The 27,609-nt window shown below is 40.3% G+C and overlaps 1 protein-coding gene across 1 annotated transcript; it reads left to right on the top strand.

The window, feature by feature from the left end:
* The first annotated feature begins 173 nt into the window (after positions 1-173).
* LOC119655800 (high-affinity glucose transporter ght2-like) lies at positions 174-24,844 on the top strand. The gene is made up of 3 exons (XM_038061897.1): positions 174-640; positions 16,965-17,158; positions 23,665-24,844. The coding sequence occupies exons 1-3, from the start codon at positions 511-513 to the stop codon at positions 24,760-24,762; spliced, it is 1,422 nt and encodes a 473-aa protein (XP_037917825.1). The 5' UTR covers positions 174-510; the 3' UTR covers positions 24,763-24,844.
* The last annotated feature ends 2,765 nt before the right edge of the window (positions 24,845-27,609 follow it).

Raw genomic sequence — 27,609 nt, 5'->3', positions numbered from 1 at the left:
ATATAAGCAAGAGCTGTGGGGTTCATTTGTGAATTTGAATGTTCCCTGTCTTGCTGCTCAAGGGTAACAAACGCTCATCTAGCTAGCTATGCTCATTCATTCTTGTTCCTCTTATCTAGCAAGTCAGATAACAATGAACTGTCTGGTAAGAAAGCGGCAGTGTTAAACAAACATAGCTCCTAACTGCATGCTATGCAATATAATGTAATCAATTCCTCTTATATATTTTCTGTCTGGGACGCAATGAAAAAACAAGACTTAGAAGTGTAAACTTAAAAGTTTGAATTGATGGTGCCAAAGTTTAGCTACTACTTACTTCTACCCCTGGGACAATCACATGGGTGGCCTTAGCAATTCTATTTGATTGTCAATCTCAATAGAGAAAACTTGCCAAGCATTTCCCGTTGGTGATAGCATTATCATATCATATATTCACCCTTATCGATTAGAGATAAGATCTAAACAAATAAAATAAACAAAAGTTTGATTTTTAAAAATATATTCAGTAAAATGAAAGAATTTGAAAGTGAAACATTCAATTCTGCTGGGAGCCTCAAAATTCCTCCACCTTTGGAGCATCATTCGGATCCAATCCGGAAATTGATGGTCCACAAACGCCAGACTAATGCAGCTGTTGGAGGTAAGTTTAGCATGTTTTGTTTATAGTCTATTAATCTTTTAAGTTCGTGGGTTTCGTGATAAGACAAAGAGAATAAAATCTTATCAGAAAGCGGATTCGTTTAAATAGATAAAGTTTGTTCCATGAAAATGAAAACAGTACAAAAGTCGTAAAGGTAGCCATTGAGTCTTAACTTTTGTCTGAAACTTTTCTTACATTGGGAGATACCTCTTGACCTTCAACTAGATTAGATTCGCTGGAATATATTAACCGTGAGCGGACCAAGATATGGGTATTTCATCAATCGAGGGTGTGTGGTCAGAGTACCCTAATGACGCGTTGCAGAAAAGTTTCAAATAACCTGTGTTGTTCTCAGACTTCAACTTTACGGTATTCTTAAAGTGCGGCCTGCAAAAGTAACGCTAACTATGCATCATTTAGCTGTTTTTTGCTCAAAGTCTTACTTACGATGGTATTACATTCCGATTCCGACAAGGGTCTCCGTGATATATTGCACTTGTCTTGGTTTAAATCTCAGTGGTACCAGAAGGATATGTATCGTGAGTGGATGTTGGATACCAGTCGACTCAGCTGTGAGTGAATACTTGGGTAAAGTCAGAGTAATAATCAGGGGAGAGCGCACTGCTCTTACAGTGTACCTCCTACTATAATCCTGTAGTGTATTATTACAATCTTGATTGAAATGCTCTAATACGCTTCAAGGCCCTGAACCAATTATATTACCTAATGCTAACACTAATTGCCAAATATTTAGGCTCCGACGATCCTAGCTACTTAACAATATATAGGAGCTCTGACGACGGTAACCAGTAGCAGGTCGGAGGGTAAATCCGTCGAGAAGTCCTCGCAACATCGAGCATGTTTACATTTGCAGAACGGTGTATTTCGGAATGGTTTGAACCAGACTGTGTCGCGGAAGTTGCAGGGCATCAAGGGAAGCCGTAAGGGATTTGGGTTCAGTACCTCTAGCTGATAATATTATGGGAACTACAGCTAGAGCTGCGCAAAACATCATTTTAGAAGGTAATGTGATATCATATCACTTATTGAAAAGAGTGATATTGTAAAGTAATAATTACCTAGTAATATCACAACATTACCTTTCATAACTCTAAATCTACATATGATGCTATATATATAGCAATATTCAGTCGATACTATCAAATATTACTTATGACTAAAGTTACTCCTATGTTTATTACATTCATAGTGTAAAGGCATGGCAGCGCGAGATAGTTATTATTGTAGAATGAATAAGGATTTCATACAAGAGAAAAAAAAACAAAAAAACTGAAAAAATGTAATGCGATGATGTTAAATAATGAAGGGGTCTAAGGTGTTGCGGTGATATTATGTAGGCGTTGTAATGTTTGGCAATGTTTGAATGGTGGTCGGTAATGGTAATGTGGTATTACACTTTAAGGTGATATCACTTTTGCAATATTAAATGTGTTACCTATCCATCTCTAACAACAACCACACGACAAGTTTCTTCGATTTCCCGAGCCAGTGACTCATGCTTTACCTTCTTCTCTACGTATTTCTCTTCAATGTTGCTATTATTGGGGATATGCGATTAATTAGAACTTGCCTGTCCGAATCCATGCTGCGCAGTGAACCCAATTGCCGAAATGTTGGGCTGCAGTTTTAACCACGCCCGCCATTCTCGATGTCCCGAGGGTGGTTCATCTGCTCCACTGCAGAATTTGGGTGATGCGTATCCGCCGCTGGACTTTTTCCAGATGGGCTTGGTCCATACATTTAGTGCGCTTATTTTATTCTTCCCCTGGGATCCTTGCAGAATTCCTAGGTATTTGTGGAAGTTTGTCGCCGTCATAGCTGGATGTGGAGGTCCCCAATGCTATGTTCGGCATCTGGCTTGTAATGACCTTTACGGACAATGTGAGTCGGCACTTGTCTAATCGAAATTCACTGCTGAATATGTCCACTATTCGCAACAGATTCCTAAGGTAGTCATCCGTACCAGCATACTTTTTAATGTCAGTTAAGTACATCAAGTGTGGCAGCTCGCACTTTGTACATGGCCAATATTTTATTGCAAAACCATACCCTCTAGCATCTTTCAGAAGGTTCAGTACCAAACAAAGTCAAATCAAACCCAACGAATCCTCCCAGAAGTTCCATGACTATCGCCGAAAACTATTAGTTTGGAATCAATGCGATGCAGATGTAGAACATCGATTGGTCAGGTGTGCTGGACGCTGTCGGAAGCTTTGATGTAAACGATATAGCAACTTAAGATATTTCTTTCGTTTCTATTTACCTGTCCTACAGTCCGAGTCGATAATGAGTTGTTCATTGTTACCTTTTGATCTAACTATAGAGTCAACCTAGCAATATCCTGCCTTAATAGGTCGCGCCGACATTCCAGACGAATTTTCCATCGTGGAACTCTTCGGTCACTCAGATCAATAACACGAAAGCGAATCTTCTGACCGTGCAATAGTGACACATTATATTATAACACAGCCAATACGAAATCTCATCATTGATTTGAGATAGAATTCTCCAAGTGGGCGGGGATGCATGGGATCTAGGAATATCCAAATCCATTTCCGAAAATACTGCGCATGCGCTTTGAAATTCATCTTGAACTTAAGGGGAGACTTCATCCGGACAATGAAAAAGACTGATTCGGCGAGTATTGAAATTGTTAGTCACATTGTTGATTTTAATTTACCGATACCGAATTTTTCGTTTGGTTTTTCATCGCCATCATCAACGGCACAAAAATCGGTATCCGGTCTAGGCCTTAGTAAGGAACTTCAGACACCCTGGTTCTGCGCCGAGGTCCACCAATTGCATATCCCTAAAAGCTGTCTGGCGTCCTGACCTACGCCATCGGTCCAACTCAGGCAAGTTTTGCCTCATCTTCTTTTTCTATCATAGATATTGCCCTTATAGACTTTTCGGGCTGGATTATCCTCATCCATACGGATTAAGTGACCCGTCCACCGCAACCTATTGAGCTGAATTTAATCCATAGCCTGACAGTCATTGTATCGCTCATAGATTTCGTCGTTATGTAGGCTACGGAATTGTCCATCCTCATGTAGGGGGCCAAAAATTCTTCGGAGGATTCTTCTCTCGAACGCTGCTAAGAATCCAAGTCTCTTTGACCCTATGGTGAGACGTTTTGAGCGAAACGGTTTTTGTAAGTTGAAATAGGCTCTATTGGTTGCCAACAACATCGTCATAGTTGTTATCGGTTGTGATTTTCGACCCTAGATAGAAGAAATTTTCAACGATCTCAAAGTTCTATTCTCCTATCTTTGTTGTTTGTTATTGACTGTTGTTGATGTCGAATGGCCTTGAGAGTGATCCTGCTCTCTGGCCTCGCACATTGGTCAGGGTCAGCCTAGTCAGTCTTATTAATTTCGTCGGGATACTTAATTCTCTCATCGCTGTGTACAGTTTTACCCTGGCTATACTATCTTAAGCGGCCTTGAAGTCGATGAAAAATGGTGCAACTGATGTCCATATTCCAACAGTTTTCCCTTCGCTTGTCACAGAGAGAAAATCTGACCTGTTGCTAATTTGCCTGGATTGAAGCTTCTTTGGTATGGACCAATTATGCTCTGGGCTTATGGGACTATCCGGCCTAGCAAGATAGCGGAGAGCATGTTATAGATGGTACTCAGCAACGTGATACCTCCATAACTGCTGCACTGCGTGATTTCCCCCTGTTGATGTATTGGATAGATAATGTCTCGTTTTTCTCTTTGGCATAAACAATCTTTTTAATTTTCTGTCCATCATTATTATCTATGGTACTGAATAATATTTTTAGCTCAATAGAGTTCATTAATACTCGTTTAGCTCTCATTACCCGCCTCAAACGTGGAGACCATATAAGATATCTAAATTGTGGTTTATTTGATTAGCTGCAATCCACTATTCAATTTGGAATTATTATATTGATTTAATATCGCATATCGCATATCGTTTATCCTTCTTATTAAATATTTAATTGAATTTTATTCCTTCTATATGTATAATGTTGATTAGTTTGTTTGTTTGGCTACGAATATTAAGTGCGAGATATGTTCGAATTAAATTTCTGGATACGATAGCATCCTGATTGGTACTCTACCTGTGTCTGTGCTGATATGAATGGATAAGATCCACCTGAAATGAATGGTTTAAAACTTTAAGATTTTGTAGAAAACAAATTTTTCTTAAAGTCGATTCATTATTTGCCTATTTGTATCTTCTCTGGTATATAATAATTAATAATCATTTGCCTAATAATCCAATTGGATTATTGAAACCTACGGTTTCAAGTGCGTTATAACACTTCATTCCTTGGCTTCAATTGTGCCTAAGGAGACAATGTGCCCGGAACTATTACCCTGATAGAGCTCTTGTAATTGAAAATTAGATCAATACTTGGTACACCTCCCTACGTTAGCAATAGAATAATACAACGTGAAGCAAATATTAGCACTGTCCAAGAAGAATGTGCTACACGCAGCGAAAATTACATAAAAGAACTGCGCAACCATCCAAATAAGTCGGCGAAAAGGATTTTTATATCGTATAAATATCGCCGCTTAAAAAGATCTGACCCACTCCAGTTGGTAAATTTGGCTTAATCATAACTACCACTTACTAGTACACACGGCAAAATGAGAGAATCTCTGACGAAGGAAGTAAGCGCGATCATACCAAATTGAAACTATAATACTTTGCTTCACCCGTTGGAGTTTCACTCGCGTATCAGCTTCATAAAGACTACCGACGGAGCCTCAAAAAAATATGCGACAAGTACAAACCCTTGCTGAGCTTGGAAAGGGATACCCTATCTCGCCAGAAACAACGGCCTAACCAATAAAACCAACAATTGCAGATGTCAGGACGCTGAAACATCAAACGTAAATACCCCATCAACACAAGCTTTGGACAACCCAACTGCAGTCGATCTGACAACTATCATAAATTTATAAATCCTTTAATATATTTTAAAATACCTGTTATTTCACTACCATAGCTATGTAATAGTCCACAGGGTCCAGGGAGAGGTTTAAGGTCAAAGCCAAGAAAGTGTCAAAAAAAATGTCCACTTAGCGAGTTCGAGAAACACATAAAGTGGTGTATTTCGGTAAATGCAAGATATCTTTTAAGTTGCTAAGTCATAAGAGCAGTTAACTTGCTTTCTAGATATTTCTGTGGAGTTCTTCTGTGAATTCGCGTCAGTTTGGCTAGTTTCACGCCCCAGTTCGATTGTGAAAAAATCTCATCTCATCTCATCGGCAAAGTGCGAAGAGTTTCTCTTGATTATGTCAAATCTTAAACCACAAATGCTTTGAGGGATGAAAGGCCTCAAACCCGCAACTTTGATTAATGTATTTTGGACAGTGTTCCAGGCAGTTGAAACCCAACTGACCGTATGGCAGGCTCTGTGCTTGAATAGGGTGTTATCAATGATGAGACCATGGAAGTAGCAGAAATCCACAAACCTCCCATTATTATCGTTCTGGTCGCGAAGGACGTATTTCCCCATCATATGTCCGAACGAGATGCTATTATGACAAACTTGACATTCATTTTTCCTCCTTGTTCTGGAACCTTATGCCCACTTTAATTTCAGTCACAGATGCAGTAAGTAAGGCCTTACGCAAGGGGTTTTTCGCTGGTTGAAAAGTGATGACCTTGTGGAGTAAATAGCCCACGTATTCAAGGATCCAATTGGTACCTGACCAAATGTTGTTGTTGTTGCCCACTTGTGTGAGTCTCGCGGGGAGAACTTTAACCATCAGGGATATCAAATGACAGGCCGCGATTAGCACTGAATTAGGTATAAGTTTTGATATCTACTGCAGACGGGGACCGGAATGCGGTAGTTTGAAAGTGGTTACCTTCATGTTTCAAGGATCTATTAAAAGTTGGTGTTGCCTACAAAACTCAATAAGCCACATGGAGACACAACATCATATCGTCCGATTTGTCTATTGGATACAAAAGGGAAGATGAGATATCTGCCAAAAACTCATACTTATTATCGACAGCAGCAATGGCTTGTCGGAGCGCCAGTATGGTTTTCGGCGTACCCATTCTATGGTGAATGCAATTTGCATGGTGGTGAACCTAGCTAAATAAGCTCTGATGCGCAATGTTGGGTGTTAAAAATGCGCTCCACTCGGTCGACTAGAACCGAATTAAAGAAGCGTTTGCTGACATAAATGTTTCCGGATATTTGGCGAGTCTGGTTGCGGATTTATTGATACGGGACTGCCCCCACGTTTATATGGTCGCAGGGAGAGTACCACAGAACTCGGTATTGGGTTTCCTGGAACGTCATGTAAAATGACGTGCTTGTTTTCCTGTTACAGAGGAGGCTCCGATTATCGACTTTGTGGTTGATCTGGCTGTATTAGTTACAGCAAAGCACCTAGAGGATGTCGAGGTCTACGCGACGGAAACAGTAAGAGTAGTAAAGTCCTGGGTAAAAAGAGCTAAGCTAACCGTGGTGGCTGAAAAAACGAAAGTGGTGTTAATAATGGACCGTAGAAAGTAGAACATTGTGAGATTGGAAGTTGGTGCACATACAATCGTTTCAAAACCGCCAAATTGATAACAGGGGTAAAGTGATGATTGTTGCCAAACTGAGCTTCAGGGAACATCTAGAGTAAGCATGTCAAAAGGCAGTTGGTGCCAAAGTGGCACTTGCAATAATGTTGCCGAATATTGGCGGCCGAAATACTGTCGGAGGTCGCTTCTAGCCGAAATAGTGCAATATATTTTGCTTAACACGTCCTCTATATGCGTATAGGCCTTTGCAAGAGGAAACGGAAGCAGGTGAACTTAGAAAAACTACATTAGTTGAGGTGGAACTTGTGGACGTTCTGCTGTACCATCCCAAACGTATCGAGGGGCACACAGAACGCAAGAATGTAACTGGGAAGACCATACGGCTAGTATCTGCATTGCAAGAAAATTATTTCTGCTTTACGCATAGGAACAACAGATAAAAAGATAATTCTCTTTATGAACCTTGTTAAGATGATATAAGGCACAGAGATGAAAGTTAAGGGCTTTGGTTGAACATGCATACGCATTATGAAAATGAATTGGATATATAAATATATAATCTACTAATCCTAGATAATATATAATCCAATGAAATTTATACGAAACGTAAAAGCTCCTCCACAAAATGTGTTGATAAGAAAGAAAATACCTAAGTTTGCCCAGCATTTAGTACAACTTGACAAAGAAACCGGTTTATCGACTAGCACCTCATAAATTTCTTATCGATTCATCCGCAATTATTTCGTTTATTTAGTCACGTGCAATTTTCAATATTTTAGGTCTCTTCCGCTGAGTATGTAGTCCACAATCTTTATATTTCGTCACTTTTCATAGTATGTACCCATTTCTTCTCCCTTATAATGTTTGTATACCAAAAAATTAGTTGATTATCAAAAAATGTGTTATTTGCGACTCGATTGAGTCTTAATACAATCTTATCTGGGTTTTATTTGTTTAATCATGCCTAAATATAGATTTATCCGTAAGGATAAGGTAATTTTATTTTGGAGCTATCCACGTGACTGCAAGTCATGGAGAAATGGGTTCGCATAGGGTAATTCAGAAAAGTAGCCAATCACCATTATATTGCGAAATATTTAACTAAGAGGTATGTACCCTGAGGAATCCAAGGAATGGGTCCAGGTGGTCAACGCTATTAACTTTCAAAACCCGACCCACATGAAAAACATTCGTCATTTCGACATGGACAACAAGGTAGGACGCGGGAAGGAAGACGAACGCTTCAGATATGAAAGGTTTTGTGTATATACATATATCATATTTGAGTAGATATTTGTTCCATCTGTACCAAGCACGTAATGTATATGCATACATTATGTCACTATAGTGTGATGTTGACATTGAAAGTCTTAGATTCCAGTAAATTTGCACAAACGTGACAAACTTGATCTATTACAACTTTGCTATTACTGCGATGTCTACCAAACTGAGTAGTATGATGCATTATATCATAGTCTATGTATTTTATTGCAGGAGTTTATGATTTTAGGATAAACTTAAGGTGGGGGGAGGGGGCCTCTATTCAATTTTCAAAAAATCGAGTAATACAATAGAATATCGATAATTTGTTTCGTGAAAGGAATGACAATTTGATTGGAAATATCAGGATTACCAATTATCGGAAGTGCAAAATAAAGAAAATTAACTCTGGGGACTGGCAAATTTGTACGAATTAGGTGGAAATACGAATTATTGATGTACGAATTATCAGGATTACAATGTATTCTATCATCAACTGCATTTAAGCTCCGAACAAGCTTTGGTCTGAAATGTGCGCGGATTTACTTTCGATATAACTCCCACCCAATAAAACTTGGGGCGGTAATTAATAGATAATTAGGTTAATAATTTAAGGTTTTTCTTTTCTTTTTTTCTCTTTAAAAAGTAATTTAGGTAATTAGTGTTTTTAGTATAAATAGAATCGCAATTGTTTTCAGTAGCTTTGTACTGATGAAGGGAGTAAGTTGCTCCCGAAATATGTACACATATAATAAAATAAAATTGTAGTTTGGAGTAAGCTAGTGGTCTATCAATCCCACCCATGTTGTGTTTTGCAAATTATAACAAGTCGGGAAACCGAGAGCTCGGCGCTTCAGTTATGAAACGTTTCGTTTGTTTCTTCTCTGAATATATTTGAGTGCAGAACTATCCCATTGGTACGTAGCCAGTTATGTGTATGCATTTAGCATGTCAGACTACTCACTTTAGTATAATAACAACAATAATCGTTGGCGCAACAATCTATATTGGATCAAGACCTTGAAGTGTATTAGAGCATTTAATTCAAGACCGTAACGAAATACTACAGTATACTGTGAGAGGCAATGTCGTCAGCATTGCGCTCGCTCGAGATTATTGCCCCGATTCTGACTCAGATACTCATTCGCAGCTGAGTCGACTGATATCCGACATCCAGTCACGATAACAAATCCCTCTGCCACCACTGAGTAAGATACTATTATTAACTTAATTTGAGCAGATATCGATATGGAGAGTATTTTTAGCCCTGGACACCATATAGGGGCAGCTTCATGATTTTTTTCATATTTTTCGGTTGTGAAGTTTCTGAGAATGGGTCCGTTAAAGAAATCATCACTTTCACTCATAAGAAAGAAAATGTTATTTCTAAAATAAAAAAGAGATGATTCTGATAGTTTTGCATGCTATTGTTATGATCCACGAAAGGAGAAATTAGTGTTCTTAGGCTATGGGCACTGAATTGTTAGCTCATTACATATTAAGGAAATTAGTATTTAGCAAAAGGATTGTTGTTATATTGGGTCAGAGAAGCGTCACAAGCAAAGTAGCAACTCTTAAGCTGTGGCTTGAAGTTAGATCGATGACGACTCCTAGGTATTTAAGCGTTGGTTGCGAAGACATGCTGTGTTCACCAATCCCAATCTTTATCGATGTTTGATTTCTTCATTTGCAGGTTAGCATCTTCAGGGGATTTTATTTTTCAAATTGTCTCATTTTTAAGAACTTTGATATCCTTAACATTATGTACAGCCATTGTCACTCTAATGTGGTTTGAAAAGCCAATAACGGTCAACTTTTTGGGGATCTGTAACCTCAACCAGAACGAGAACCGATACTAACTATTCCCATAGGCTCTTCGATACGCTTTGGGTTTATCATCGATTCGTAGCACAAAACTCTCTCCTGGAGGAGTTAGTTGATTGTACGTATCATGTATTTGTGAGCGCCTAATTTGGCTCAAATCTCAATTATTTTGCAACGTCTCACAGAATTAAAGGTATTTGTCACATGGAGAGTAAGTTTGGCAGTGTGAACAGCCACACATGCAATGTATAACATTGTTCTAGGTTAAGCTTGAAGGGAAGTCCCCTTACATCCAAAAAGGGTGTAAATTCTTTTTTCTCCAAAGGCATTAAAGAAAATATTTAGTACTTTGCGATCTTGATTCTGACATCAGTTGGGAAATGGAGGTGTGGTTGAAGTTAATTTTTTTTATTTCAAGGATCCATTCTCTGAAGTTTCCTAACTAAAAAATCTGAACACAGTATTCTCCATATCGATATCTGTCTCAATAAAATTCATTATTGTCTATAATTATATTCTGAAAAATTAATATAATGTAATAATATGGTCCATTATATCGAGCATGATCTTGGAAAGTTTGGCAAAAAATCAACAATTATTAACAAAGCTGTCTCTTTCGCGTGAAATCACTGTAACAGAAGACAAAATGTCAATATCACACTAGGTAAATAGATGCACATACTCAATACATATACACTACGAGCTATGTACAAATGAAACCATCGTGTGCCCAAGCATTGTTACATAAAAACTCCACAAAATCTTCCTCGCATGAAGCACCAAGCTATCAGTTTTCCACTTGCTTTATATTTCAACAGGATAATTCAAAGCTAAGGTTTCAAAGAATACTTCAGGGGCAAAATTTACATTTTTTGGACGGGAATTATCATTCGAATGAAATCTATTATAAACTGTGTATAAGGTCAACAATACTGAATGAAACAAGTGAGACTAGGCGACTGGAAGTTGGACGTCTTAGATATGTATGAAAGATTTTGAGTTTAATTGCATGAAAAACTTTATCATTCTTGAAAGTGCTGTGTCAATAATAGTCCACTTGCATTGAAATCTGATTTCACAGGTGGTAGAGTATCATTAATAAAACTTCCATTCAGAGTGTTTGAGTAAAGTTGTGTTCCAAAACAATCTCTTTTTTCTTTACTAAAAAAATATTTATTAATTAGCAAATATGCATATTTCGGCGACTTGTCACCTTCTTCAGTGTTTAGATTTGGATGAGGAAAAAATCCAAAATAGTTCTATTTTGGAGCTTTTGAGTAACAGTGCAGTTCACTTTCAATGTGCTACTCCCATAAAGCAACACAGGAAGAACAATAGCACAGAACAGTCAAACTTTGATCTTGGGGTTGAGTTAACTAAGTCAGACAGTCTTCAGTGCAAGTCTACTTGCCTCTCGTTCCAAATCCGGAGCCATTTGGCCAAGGTCCATGACCCGGTAAGAGAACAAACAGATGTTATCAGCGTAGTCGAGGTGTTTGAGGAAAGATGCCAGTGTCCATTAAATTCCTCCACATCCGCCGAACAAGGCAGCATGAAGAACGTCATCGATAACAAGAAGAAATATTATAACATCGGTGACATGATACAACCCTGACTTCGCTTCGGGCCTCAAAATCCTCCGAGATTTTACTTCAGTGCAGCACGTAACATATTGCGCCATCATATGTCGCTTTGATAATAGCTGTTAGTTTCTTCGGAATACTCCTTCCCCACTATTTAGAGCCTCCAAATACACTTCCTGTTCGAAATGAAATCGAAGAAGTGTAAGTGAAGCGAACATCTAAATTCCGCGCACTGTTCCAAAATAATCCTTAGGGTGTTGATGTGGTCAATGCCTGCTCTCTCTCGATCAAGCTTTTCAGATATTCATTGATGGGTTCCAGGATTATTTTAGCTATTATCTTTGCGACGGTAGGGAGCACCCAGATAGCCCTCCAATTGTCCCACTCAAAACGGGTCCCCCTTGGGACCTTCACCATCATCACATTTTTCCACTCTCTAGAAGAGGTCTGAGATTCCCAAGATTTCCGTACATTTGAGTAGACATTTGTATCATTAGTACCTAGGACGTAATGTATATGCCTATATTATATGAGTATATCCACTTTCATGTGCTACCGACATTTAATAATAATAATCGTTGGCGCAACAATCCATATTGGATCAGGGCCTTGAAGTGTGTTAGAGCACTTCATTCAAGACCGTAACGGTACACTACAGTAGACTGTAGGAGGCAATGTGGTCAGCATTGCGCTCGCTCGAGATTATTACCCTGATTTGACTCAGGTACTCATTCACAGCTGAGTCGACTGGTATCCGACGTCAAATCACGATACAAATTACACTGCCACCAGCGAGATTTGAACCGCGACCTTCCGTACGACAGCCTTGCGCTCTAACCACTCAGCTATCCGGACACGACATTTAAGATCTTAGAATTTGCACTGAAGCGGGCGACCGCAATGTTGACCACATTGCCTCCTACAGTGTACCGTTACGACCTTGAATGAAGTGCCCTAACAGACTTCAACGTCCTGATCCAATGTGAATAGTTGTGCCAATATTATTATTATATCTTTGTAATAGTGCTATTTCCACCAAACTTGGCAAGGTCATGGTTTATATTTCAGCCTTTTATGATTCTAGAATGGACTTAAGGGTTCTCAGTCGATTACTAAAGAATATATAATAGTAATATACTATTGTTAACTTTGTTTGAACGGTATAGATAGGGTTTTCCTTATAGAGGGTTTTCCGAATGCTAGGCAAGGTATAGTGGCAATTTCGTGATTTTCTCCAGATTTTTGGTTGGGCCGGTTTTGAGAATGGACCCGGGAAAAAATGACCAATTTCCGACCTCCGTACAGACACACGTTTGTGCATTAAATGTCAGAACCAGTTTTGAAAGGTATTAATCGAGACCTTTTATTGCAGTGTATTCAATAAAAAAAATTTACACCTCCCATTTGTAGGTATTAAGACCCCCTTAAATTCCAAATAGAATGATGTAGCTCATTGTATATGTAAGTTCTCACCTTCCCACCCAATTTGGTATCAATTGGTGTAACCGGGTCAAGTTAAAATGCATGCGGTGTCTATCGGTATAACTGTTTCTGAGAAATATGCATATGACAGACAGTAAACCGATTATAAAAAGGGCTGGGATTGAAATTGGCGGGAGGGGCTGGGAGGGAAATTGGCGCGCTTGACAGTATTATGCGTGACACAGATTCTATGCTGCAACTTAGGAGGGCCTCGGAAAAAATTAAGGGGTGTTTTCCAGACAATTTCAAAAAGTGGGTAATATACTATTAGTAGATAGAAATATCGGAATGGGTCATATTTCTTGGTCTCAACCGCGATTTTTTCAGATTTCCTGGTTGGATAGTTTCCGAAAATGAGCTCTGTCTCACTTTAAGTGTGCAAATTTTGACTAATTACACGTGCATTTTACAATTTACGTCAAAGCCAATATCAATTTCGGGAAGTACTAATCGTGACCTTTCATTTGATGTCCCACATAACTACATTCGCTCGGAGAGCCCCTTTAAACTCCACGTAGATTTATGTCACTCGCGTATGCGTGGAATTTCGTTTGAATCGGAGAAGAGTGATTTTAATAAGGTTTTGTTTTACACAAGCTGGAACTATACGTAGAAACAACGACTCAATTGAAGATGGTATAATACAAGTTATGTATCAAATTAGTATAACAATGGCATTTTACTGTTTTAACTTTGCGGAGTTTGAGCCTTTCCTTACTGAAGAAGCTGGGGAAGCCCGTAGGGCATGTTTTTCATGAAAGAAAAATAAGGAGCATACGAATGTTCTTTCCGAAAACCAACTGCATGGCACAGGCGTGGTGGATTAGAGAGAGAAAATGAATTTCCTATAAATTTCAACACTCGAAACTTTGAACACGTTTTTCTTAAAACCATGTTTTTCAATTTGGGTGAAAATCTAGTACCTCAAATTTTCAAATGATCAACCCCAAATTTGAAGTGCATAGAATTTGTTCAATACACTTAAATTAAACTATTTGATGACGGATTTTAAACCTAAAATCTAAATTTTACTTCAAATTGATACCATTATATCAAAAATTAATTTTTGCGAAAAATCCTACGTACTTCACTAGGTTTGTATATCTATTTTAGGAAACTTTTGGTTTTTTGCTCTAGATAAAAATGAAAACTTACAGACTTCCGCCAAAGTTCTTGCTCAGTCATTTTGTTTTAAAATAATGTAGAAATATTTTTTTCTTATGCCTTAAGCCTGAAATTAATATATGAAAAAAAAAACAGAACTAAAAAATATTGATTAGTTTTTCTTCTATAAATCCGGATAGTTCGGTAGAGTGCCAGGTTGTCGTAGCGAAAGGTCGCGGTTTAAATCTCACTAATGGCATAGAGACTTGCATGGTGAGTGGATGTCGGATACCAAACGACTCAGCTATGAATGAGTACCTTAGTCAAATCGGGGTAATAACCTCGGGTGAGCGCAATGCTGGCCACATTGCCTTTTACCGTGTACTTTCTATAGTGTACCGTCACGGTTTTGATCGAAGTGCTTTAACACTTTTCAAGCCCAGATCTTCTTGGATTGTTGCGCCAAAGATTATTATATTATTGTTAGTTTCTACCCCAGAGAGATGCAAAAAAATGTTAGCCACAATTGTAAAATTACTGATATATTTTTGCCAGCAAGTTGTTATATATTTCTTATTAGTATTTTAAAAATTATAGTAACTTTTATAATGCATCTTAGGATATCGCTCGAGTTAATCCTCAAATAACCATCAAGTGCCAATACGGGTGTAATTTACATATTTTCAGTTCATAAGATTTTATTAGATTTTGTCGTTTAAAAAATAAAAATAATATGTTTATATTATAAATTAACGTTATTAAATAGAATTTTTAGAGATCTAGTTTTGAGTAGAAAATATATTGATTACATTCGTGAATGGGTATATCTTTGCTCAGCATAAAATTAAATTTCATTTTAGATTTGATTCATTGTTAGGTATTTATATTTCCGAGTTGTCACAACCTCGACAGATACCGGATTTTACCTAAAACTAGCACTAAGTGCCAAGGGCTTAGGCTCGAACGATCCTACCTACTTAAATTATAAAGGGGTGCTGGTGGTAGTGGCCGGTGGTAGGTCAATGAGAGAATCCGCTGAGAACTCCCGCAATATCGAGCACGTGTGCAGAATGGTATATTTCTGCATGGTTTGAACCAGACTGTGTGAGAATCCCAGGATATCAAGGGAAGCCATGAGGGATTTAGGTACAATACTTGTGGCTGACAATATTTTGGCAACTACAACCACCCGCTCGAGACGCCAAATTTCTTTGATTTCCCGAGCCAGTTGCTGATAGTTTACTTTCTTCTCCACGTATTTTCGTTCAATGTTGCTATTATGGGGGATAGCAATATCAATTATATACGCGGAGCGACCCATCTTGTCAACAGTACCTGAGGCTTGTGATGTGAAGTATGACAATCAGTTAGAACTTGCCGGTCCCAATACATGTTGTAAGCAGAGCCATCAAGTACTGCGTGCGGCTCATATCGGTAAACCGGACATGCTTGTATGCAAGGTTTTGATGGATAGCCTTACATACAGCATTATGCCTGGTGATATATTGCACCAGTGCCATAACAGCGCAGCCAGAAATGAGATGGTCCAACGTCTCTAACGCCGAACCGCACATTCTGCACTGGTCGTTCTCCACCTTTTTTCATGACGGGTGGCGACCACGCCATCCTGAACGACACACATGAACCCCTCCGTCTCAGCAAAGTGTTCCCCAGCACAGTCATCTGTTCGACAAATGCAAATCGACAAATGGCTGCCAAACACAATTCACATGTTTACGGTGCATTGCCTTCGACTTCCATTCATCGATCCTCTCTTGGCCCGACTTCACCCCACTCAGGGGATTGAAAGATCGATCCTTCAAGTTAAGTGGAGTCAGCCCACAGTCTGCCTTATAGACAGCCGCATGCAAGGGACTCGCCTGCTCTTTACTGTAAAAATAAGTGCGCAGCTAGTCGACTTGGCGATGATGTTGTGCCGCCACGTCAACCATGCCGATATCACGAGTCAGGTTCATCCGCTCCAAGGCAGAGTTTGGATGATACATTCAGAATTTGGACATAGTTGCCCGTATCCGCTGCTGAACGTTTTCCAGATCGGTCTTCGTCCACGGCAATATTCTGAATGCATAAGCCAGTGAAGGGATAGCGAACATATTCATCGCGCTTATTTTATTCTTCTCCGAGAGATGCGATCAGCACCAGCTTTACACGTCGCAGGAATTCAGATAGCAGAGCATCCTTCACATCACCAACTCGAGCATGGGTTCCTTGCAGAATTCCTAGATACTTGTAGAAGTCTGCCTCGATCATAACTTCGATGCGGAGGTCTTCAATGCTATGTATGGCATGCGACTCGTGGTGACTTTTGCGGATGACTTGGATTCGACACTTGTCTAATCCAAACTCCATCCGAATATCACGGCTGAACATATCTATTATTGGCAACACACTTCTAAGATGGTCGTCAGTACAGTCAGTAAATTTATTTTTTTTATCTATTTTTTAGGTATTTATTATGATTAGCATCACTGGAAATGTAAAATCCTTTATTTCCTCAGGTTTGATGCCGCTTATATCGTACGGATTGTATTTTATGTGGGGAATATACGCATTATTTAGTCCAAATCGCTGGAACTCGACAATTGAAAGATATCACCTATGGCACGCAACAGTAGCTTTCTTCATTGGCTCTAAATTCGGATTTTTCTTTGGCTACTACATGGTTGGGAGGTTCCGGAAAATAGTTATTTATGTACGTATGACGTTTTTTGTCAATTATAAAATTATGTATTGTTACTTTTCCATATTACCTGCACCTTTGGAAGGCTATAAGTTAATTTGACACTTGTTGGCACAAACGTATTCTTATATGTGCTGATTAGGAAAGTGTGCCGGAGTTAGTATTGATCCCATTGATCCCAAGTTTCTCTCAGAATCTTCAGCCAAAGACTATCATTTTGTGTTCGATTTCTCTGAGGTTCGCTGCATTTGAGGGTGTAGCAAGATCCACCTTCTGATTCAGAAGGCACCACATCTTTTCACCCAAAGCAACATTCATGTCTCTGGTTTGTGGCGTCTGATCACTTCATATCAGAATTCACAAGCTGACATCAAATCAGTTCGTTAACGGATTCAACTCACTTTTTTCCCACTAGAATTTCTAAGAAGGTTGCAGCAAGCAGGATTTAGCCAATCGTTCTGCCACTAGTGTGAACCTCCATATAGAGGTTCTGTCAATGCATTCTCTATCTTCAGTGCAAGGACAGTTATGGAGACATCTAGTGAAGATGCTTTTTTGAGCCAAACTCGTTCATCATGCTCCAGTGTTTAAAGAAGTACACTTTGCAGTTTCCTGATATACAAGAATTTCAGTTTCTCAAGGAAAAAATGGGGCATTATATGGTGACTAATTCTGAACACATTTAGATCCTTTTGGTTCAGCTCAAACACCAAGTTGGGGGCTTCAACTTCAACTGATGCACTTCAACTGATGCACTTTTTACGGCGTCGGCCCTCGATGTTTAAATTCGTGGGGGCGATATCCCACGGCCGGGTACCCAACATCCCAACAAACTTATCGTAGATTGTCTGCTGGAATCACTTTAATTTCACGGACTCATCGCAAAAACGATGACTATTATCCACGCTCTAGGATTTTTCCATATGCACTCCCATAGGCTGGCAAATTTTTTCTCTGACAAATTAGCAATTAGGGGTTGATGGTTTTATGGAAGCGCCAATTTTACTGAGATTTCGTTTGCTGATTAGATCGCCTTCTAAAACACCGGTCCTAAACCCTGTGAAAATCGTACTGCAGACTACCCCACCACGTCAAAGTGGTGTCCAAGGGGAAACGCTTAGAGGTAGTATATACCTCAATGCAGCTAACGAAATTTATTTATTATTTGCCCTGTGATTTGGGGCATAAGCATACACTCAAAGGCTTTCATTCTTGTCATAAGAGGCAACTAAAAGAGATTTAAATTTGTGGGCAAGAAACAGGAAAGAATTTTGAAACTTAATTGCTACCGAAACGTCAACAACACCTCGTATAGGGACTGACCTCACGCAACGACTTTTGGCTATCGAAAACGGGCTACGATTGGTTTCTGAAATGTGCGCACGCTCCTCCTCAATGGTAACAAAGGTCATAAGAATGATCGCTTTCTCCAACTTGAGCGGGGATTCCAACGATCTAAATGGAGTAAGATGGTGGGATTCTAGAGAGTACGTCTCTCCCTCTTGCCACACTTATGACAATGCGCTTTTGCACTCTAGAAAACCAAGTGATAGCAGACGCGAATCCGGTATCGGGTTGTTTGTAACAGCTACAGCACGGCGCGCTCTCTTGACCTGGGAGCCGGTTTCTGACAGACTTCTGTCACTTCCAGAAGGGGCGTTATAAGATTTGACTGGCTACGGAATCGTGACGCGCTCGAACTCCAATACCGAGCGAAATTCCGAGAAGTTCAGCTTAGTGTACGGCATGACAAGAGAGAATTTGCTATTGCGCTGGTCAGGGAAGTAGAAGATGCCGCAGATGGCAATGATTTCAGAACTGTATATTGCATCACGAAAGAGCTTGAATGTGGTCGCAGGTCTTTCGATGGTCCTCACTCACCCTTTTCTATTATTCTATTCTATCATCTCCACAAACTATATTACACTATGACAAATAATACCAACGACTCTAATCGTGGTGCTTATGGAAATTGCGTGAAGTCTACGCACGTTAACTACCGATTGATAAATAATAATAATCTACTCTCTAGCTACCCGACAGTCCTACTTATATTCTTATATTCTATTTATATTCTCGCTATATACCTTCAGCGATTAGTCTACTTTCTGCAAGTCGTATACAAGACCGATTCAGCATTGGAGGGGTACCTGCATGGCCCATGCCACCGCGAAGATAATAGTTAAAATAATCCCGGAATGCATCAGAGAACCTTTCGAGAGCTTAATCGACAGAGATTAGACTAGCTTCCGTTCTAGGTCCTCCTGAATTGACCACATCAACATCTTGGGGAACATTTTGGAACAGTGCGCGGAGTTCAGGTCTTCGCTTCATCTGCTCTGCTTCGCTTTCGAGTAGACCTTCGATGTCGTGGACACGGAGTGCATATAGAGCGCCCTACGCAGGAGAGGTACTCCGGGGAAATTAAAAGCTATTACCAGAACGACATACGATGGCATAAAATGTCACTTGTCGCACCGAGGCAGATCTGATGAAATGGGGGGTTCCTCCGAGCCCTGAGTTCTTTCGGAGGTCCGGAATAGAAATTTAAATGAAAAAAAGGGATAATAATTTTCTCTCTAATGCCCTGGACCGAGATAAAATCTTGAAGGAATTTGAGGTCCAAAGCGGAATCCAGCAAAGCGCAGATATAATTGCTTCTTATTATCGGTGGCGTTCTTCATGCTGCTTCGGCAATGTGCCATCGGAAAACGCTGGTCTGATACTATTCCGTACAAAAAAATCCAATCATTTCCAATCATTTGAGGTCCAAAGCGGAATCCAGCAAAGCGCAGATATAATTGCTTCTTATTATCGGTGGCGTTCTTCATGCTGCTTCGGCAATGTGCCATCGGAAAACGCTGGTCTGATACTATTCCGTACAAAAAAATCCATTAGCACCCGTGGACTGGCTAATCAGAAGTCTCTCAAAATGGGTGACGGGTGGGATTCCCGGGAGCACTTATCCCAGAACAATAAGTAAGTAAGGTTCTCGGGAAGTCCTGGGATGAGTTGAAGGGCCTTTCAGCGGATCGAGTACGATTCATAGAGACTTGTTAGTATTGATGAAAGAAACTAGTGGTTAACGAAATATCGGTATTTGCGAGGCCAATAACACTATAGAATAGAAAAAAACCAAGCCTTTATTATTTCAAATAAAGTTTTTTAAATTTTATTTACGAAACGCAGTATATATGTCACTATCGTTGGAGCAGCGAAAATGAGTTACGGTGATTGATACCATCCAAAAGATCCTTTGGTGCCTGTCATTGTTATTTTGCCGACTGAACTGTCATCTTTGGGTTTAAAATCACACCTTTTCTACGCCATGGAGAACCTTGGGTCAAACCACAGAAGGTTGAAAAGGTGCCTAAGAATTATGATTTTACCAAGTTCATCGGGCTTTTCTCCAAACTGTTACCAATTTCTATGTTTTTCTTGAAGCAATGCCTTCTAGTCAAGTTTGAACACCCAAAGTGATTTGTACTCGTGGGGTATATTCTCGGGCAGCCTGTCGTGAATCGAGAATCACTTTCTGGACCGGAAACCACCATTATGGAAACGAGCTTGAAACTGAGATTGTTTCTCTAGAGCGCCAGACAAGGGGTCACACCCAGTGAGGACATCGTTCCTGCTCCTAAGGGGTATTTTTGTGCCCCCTAATCGCCAAGCCTCTGAAGGCACTTGATAGATACCATACTCACTTCAATGTCTTCCCTGAGTTGTTTCTCCGCAAAATCAACTGGAACCTTTGATTGGATACGTCCATTATGATCTGGCGAAACATCTTTTGTATGTCAATGGTGAAGACGAATATCTGCATCCTAGAACGAATAAGCACTGCAAATAGATCATCCTGAAATTTGGGCCCTGCGTGTAGAATTTGATTTAAGGCACGTGGTGGCGGATGCATTGAATACAACACGGAGTTTGGTGGTTCCGCTATCTGGTTTAAGGACGCAATGTTGGGGCATGAAATAGTATGGTTGTTGAACAAATCTGACATCAATCTCCTCCATGTGCCACAGGCACTGTTTTTATAAACGACGCTTTGTTGCTTAAGCTCCATGTTATGGTCTAGGTTGTATTCCAAGGCAACGAATACGCTGTGGGTCATATTCCTGGAACCCCCTAGCAGCTCAGTATGTTTAGTGAAGAGAGTTTTACGATGAATCGACCTGTGTTAGTCTTTCTGTGAGTTTGACTGAATTGGAGCTCGCACTTCTTCTCATACAAAGTCATTCCGGAATTACCATTATCGACTTTGTCGAGTTGCCAGAATTATTTAATCCTTTGAGTGAGACGGTTGATTTCACCTGTGAGCTTTATTTCGCAGGAAGTTGAATTGTAAGTATCTGGTGCAGCGTCGATGGTTGTAGTTACTCGGCCTGCTACATTCCAAGCGGGGTGATTCTCTCAATTTTATTTGGTCAACTGCCATTGAGTAGAACATTTTGGCGCAGAACAATATATCAATTTCGCCGGGTCAATAGAAATCTGCGTCGACTAATTTAAGGTTGCAAGGTATATTCAAATTTGAAATGTCAATATACTGACTGGGTTCTCTTTGCTCGATCATATGAGCATCAATGGAGGTTCGGAAACCACTGGTGCGCAATTGTATGGAGAATTACGCGCTACCCAGAGGCTGTTAATTGTATTGCCAAATTCCTTGAATCTGCATGTTTTTCCGGGAACCTTTAAGAACTCTAGACGTTTGACTACGTCTTTCTTGATAGAGTTCAATTTAGAACCTGAATCAAGGATTGTCCGATAATTGGAAGAGTGGCCATGGTCAGTCTGACAGTTGATATGAAGCATAAGAAGGGGTTGCTACAGAAGTTGTGGATATTGGGCTCCTTTGTTGTTTGTTAGCGGTATCGGTGCCCTTGGCTTGATAACCAATGATTCAAAGGATTAAAATCTTACTTTGAGGAAATTTGAGAAAAGTATCTATCGATTGTAGTTCTCTATTCCCAGAGACGCTCGATCTAGCTTGCTTACTAATAAGAACAGAAGAGTCGTATTCCAATCGTCCACAGCAACTTAAGGTTTCCAAGGCCCAATAGAAATTCCCGTACGCTGTCATGAAGTGACCTAATGGCTTTCTCTATGTTGGTGTTCTGATGCGTAATAATTATGCTAAGAAGCACTTTGACGAGTAAGCGCATGTTCTCATAATTGGCGTCAAACGAAGCAGAAGGACGAATGCGTCGTTCTGCTTCCCCGGTGACACTGGTTTTCAAATACTAAAACTTGCGGCAATCAGCAATGTTATGTCTGTGGACTAACTTAGTGAACAGGTCACAAAATTGGCATCGTTTTGCGTAGTCTCCAACGAGCTTAGGAAATTCTACGTTCGGTAGTTTCACTATTGAGTTTGCAAATGTATTTATCTCATCCATTATAGCTTTGCTGTTTGATGACTGTGTGCCGGGAACGTTCTACAGTGGTTCTATCAACGTTATTATGCGGTTTTGGGTCTGCTCGACGATAATAAAATAATTATCGACACCATAGGTGCGCAATGCGTCTGGGTCATTTGTTGCCGACCAGATGCTGTAATGTAATTCCTCCAGTCCTCGCTACTTTGTTTAAAAAGTGGAAATGGAACTTTAATACCAACATGAAGTTGCTCCACGCCAATGTTCTCTCTGTAGTACATGAAAAGTGACCACCACTGTTACTCAAAAATATAAGCTTCGATTCATTCATGTGTTGCATGTCATCGGAGTATTCTGGCCCAAGACAATAACTAATGAACAGCTTCGTCGACACACGCGCCTGTGAATACGTTAACGAAAAGGCAAAAGTGTCAGTGAATAAGCAAGAGACGACAACTCCATTGCTGGTTATGTCATGTAATGTAACCCACTTTCACAGTGAGGCAGGTGAAGGGGCTAAAACAACACACGAGGAGTGTGAGTTTCTCGGAAAATCGTGGAGGCAGTTGAAGCACAGAAGCTAACACCAATAGCGCGTGAGTGTGTTTGATATGCCATGCCCCACATAGGGGACTATGACCACCATGTATGAACGGAATATCTAGCAGAAAAATTTGGATCTAATAAAAGAAGACCCTAAATACGCAAGCTGAACCCCCATTATGAAAATCTGCCCGTATCAATGCTTATCGAATTAAAAAATCTTCAATGCGCCGCAATGTCAAAGATATGGAGTCTAATTGAATATGTCGAAAGACACTATGGGGGAACAGTATGTTCGTTCATTAGGAAAATCGAACACGAATGTGATCGCGAAACGAAAGGGACGATCTTGAAGGCCAAGGCTCGATTTAGACTGTGATATCATCGATAATGATAATATTGCTGAAATTGTACAGTTATCAACAAAGCAGCAGATCAAAATTATGTTTCTATTAGGTTAATTCTCGTAATTTATATAGAAGAACTACAAAACCTTCCATACTTGTAACTATGAGATTGTGTTTGTCAATATATAAATACATCGCTGTTAACTAAATTCAATTCGATTTTCAACATTATTTCTTCTTGCAGGCCGCTGTGAATACATTAATGATAATCAGTGGAGCTCTACTCATCCCAAATTGGACATGCATAGCAGCAGCAATTGTTTCTCGATACTTAGGAGGTATTGGCCTTGGAATCGCCTCGTTAACACTACTCGTCCATCTGCCCGAAGTAGCAACTAAGGATATTCGTGGAGCGGTAGTGGCAACAATTAGCGTCATAATAGCTGCATCCTTACTCTCAGCAGGTTCCTTGCATTCAGCAGAAATGACCAAAGTAGACAGTAATATTGATCAAATATTTGGCGGACTGATAGTCCTGTATGCTGCAATGGGTCTGGTCTTTCTAATGTGTTTCACGATGGAGTCACCAGTGTTCCTGATAATGAACAATCAGGAGCAGCTGGCATTGAGTTCTATGATGCGCTTAAGGCTTGAAACTCACGAAACCTGGGAACTGCGCCGCGACTTCCACGAGCTGAAAGCTTATATTAATGACGAGAAGTGCCTGGAGACTGTGAGACACAATGACAAAGGGATACTCTCTTTTTGCAAAATTCTGTCCCTTCGACTTTTGTATGTATTATCGACAAGTTTCTTTATGACCGCCTACTTCTTCCATTTCACGGAGTCAATTTCAACTGAGTATGGTCCTGCATCTTTTTTGCTAAGTCGTTTGATCGCTGAACTCCTGGCTCTCTATTTAATAGAGAGATTTGGACGGAAAAAACTACTGAGTATCTCTTGTACTGTTTGTGGATTTATCATGATTTCAGCGGGATTTCTCACTCTGGATGGTGAAATGGATCTCGTCAAAAACATTTGTGCTGGCATTCTGGCCATCGTTTACCAGACATTCATTGGACTCGGTTTGAGCCCAGTTTCCACAGTTTATGTATCCGAATGGTTTTCTGTTAAGAGGAAAAGGGTTTCAATCATGGTGATCCTAATCGCTGAAAATATTTTACAGTCAATCCTTGTTTTCCCTGCTGGGTATGCCATAAATTTATCAATGCTATTCTTTTCAACTGCGTTAATACAAATTTCTTCTGGTTACATATTCAATATAATTTTACCTGAAACAAAAGGTTTGTCTTTGCGGGAATGTTTGCATGCTTTGAAGTAGAGGAGAATATATGCAAATTTGTTGGAAAATCGTGGATTTGTTGATGATATGTACATATGCATAATAAATTTGTTTCAGTTGAGAAAAGTTGTATGTATATTTCTTTAATTCTTAAGTATTCTATGATATTTGACAGCGTTTTCCAATTCGTAGTAGAAAAGTTCTCAAATCACCGTCGTGGGAATGAAGACACTGTTGTTTCGGTCGACCTTTGGGTCGTCTGCCATTGACTTTGATAGCTCTTAACTAGCATCGAAGATGCCTTTCTAGTAATTTCTCCACGATAGGTGCAACCCCATATCAAACGCGTTTTGTTCAGATTTAGTTCCAGACCATGTAGGAAGCTAGTTGTCGCATCAAACTCCTATCTTTGTATCGCGGTATCATGAGTTTTTCTGGAACTAGACATTTTTGCAGTGCATGCGGATGAGCTTGTCTGAAATACAGAAAATTGCCTTCTCTAGATCCAAAAATGCAATGAAGAGAGGGCAGCTGTGCAGCGTGGATTGCATTAATACAGTAAGTGGCTCTCGACAAGCCCGGCTTGGCTCGCATGAAGCATGTAACGAATGCGGTTGTCAAAAATCCGTTCAGATCTTTATTTTGTGTGGCAACAGCAGCATTTTGCCTGATTCCTTTCTTTTTTGCATAATGGAACGGTCTGTTCTCTGGCCAGTCAGACGTTGCCCTAACCTCCTCAAAAACGCGATTGAAGAACTCACTGAATTGGAGGGTTACGTCCCAGCTTTTCGCTTTCCAGAGCTCAGTTGCGATGTCGTCAGGTCTTATTGACTTTTTTCATTTTATTCGTTTGATTGCTTCCTCGACTTCTGAGGCGCTGACATGTGAATTTACTCCAAATTTTAGCAGAGCTTGTGGAACTAGAGGATGAGCAAATTTTTCCATTCAAATCTGCTCGTAGTATTTTCCCCATCTGTCCGTCGTGGTCAACCACACCTAGACGCCATCGTTCGCATTTTGCTGAAATGCGTTCAAACTCCACCCAGAACTTCCCGAGATTCGTTACAGTTCTGGGCCAAGCACTTTTGGGGCGAACAATCTCAATTTCATATTGGTATTGAGGTATCGGCATTTCCTAATTTTAGACAAGGCGGTGAAGAAGGACCTGGTTCTGTTCAGTGCCACCGTCGGCAGAAGCGAGGCGTCCTTTATATTTATTTATTTATTTATTTATTTATTTAATGAGGACAATACACAGAAAGCAAATTTCTTATTACATATTGTCCTCAGAGGGAGGAGCAAGTAAATGACATATTTTGCTTGTTTAGGATAAGTGATGAATTAATTTAGCTTTAGCCAGCTCAGGCTCAAACTATCGGTTTCCACTGGATATAATTCGCACCCTTGGCGTGTTTTCCTTAACATATAAATGGAGCGTTTTCCATCCGATGCCACTCACGGTCACGCTGCTCCCAGGGCAGAGGTTGAGGCAGCGTCTGAAGAGTTGCCTCTGCCCTGGACGAAACCGTTTGTCTTACGACATATTTTGCGCTTAAAGCTAGAGAGGGACATAGAGTCAAATGAACCAAGCTGTAGGGCATTGTACGACCGGCAAAACCTCGGGATTGGAGAGTGAAAGTAAATCTCGAGCTCGGCGAAGGGCACATCAAAAATGTCCGTATTACGTGTGTCATGAGACGAGGCGATACGGAGAGTAATATCCGAGTTGGCGGAGCAGTCCATCAGACCATTGCAGAGTTTGAAAAGAGTACACATATCAAGGAAAATACGGCGTTGCTGTAGGGAGGGGAGATTGAGGGTGCGGAGTCGTGACGGATAATCAACCCGTGGAAGGTTCTTTTTGTAAAAGAGGGTTCGGGTGAATTTGCGTTGTACAGCTTCAAGAGCGCGGCCGTCACGGATGCGGTAGGGGGACCAGACTACAGAGCAGTATTCAAGGATGTTTTTGACAAGGGAATTGAAGAGTGTTAAGGAGGGCTGGATTGAGGTAAAGTCGGACGAGGAACGTAGGATAAGTTGATCAAAGGTTTCGATGCTCTGCACATTAATGCAGATATAGAAAGTGCGATGATCCTCCATCTGTGATAGACAAGATATCCATGGAGAACAAAAGTAATGAAATTCACAAAATTAATGAAAAGGCGGGGAAGGAGGAAGAGTTGGACGTATTTGGGAGCAGTGCCCAGCGAAAGGCGCAGCAAAGGATGAAACACCCTACAAGGCACCGGAATGCGCACGTCCCACTGAAGAGGAAGGTTTTCAAAGTAATGCGAATCCCGATGCGGAAACGGCACCCTCAGTACCCTCTAATGTTCCTGATCCCGAAAAAGCCAAGGGAAATTACTAAAATTGAGCAGGTGGATTCGGATATAACGCGAGTGGGACAGCTCTCGATTATTCTTGCTAGAACTGAAGAGGAAATGCACGGTAGTAGTGATTTGCATGCGATCGGCGGCGTTCCTCTAAAAGGATATCAGTAAGGGCGTAAGCTAATGGAATTGGAGGAACTCCTTGGCTGCATTTCCTTCTACAGGCAGATGTGGACAGCAGGACGAGTCTGAAACAGATTTCATCTAAGTAGTCTTCAGGATTCCAAAAGTAATAAGGCAAAGGACAAAAAGAAACGACATGCGATGCCGTCAGAAAACCGTCTGTCAGTCAAGGCGGTTAGGAATGGTAAACCATCAACGGAAATGACCAGGAGAGAAGGTGTAGACCAATGACTTTGCGCACGGCTATCGACGGAAAGCAAACCACCTTGATCAGAAAGCTCGCCTTACTGAAAAGGACTGTACGTCTGGGTATTACTAACATGACATCCGTCGAAGCCGCGGATGCATTACTCAATTTGGATCCCTTGTATAT

The sequence above is a fragment of the Hermetia illucens genome, chromosome 4, assembly GCF_905115235.1.
Source record: "Hermetia illucens chromosome 4, iHerIll2.2.curated.20191125, whole genome shotgun sequence".
Lineage (NCBI taxonomy): Eukaryota > Metazoa > Arthropoda > Insecta > Diptera > Stratiomyidae > Hermetia > Hermetia illucens.
This window is presented reverse-complemented; position numbering and strand designations above follow the sequence as displayed.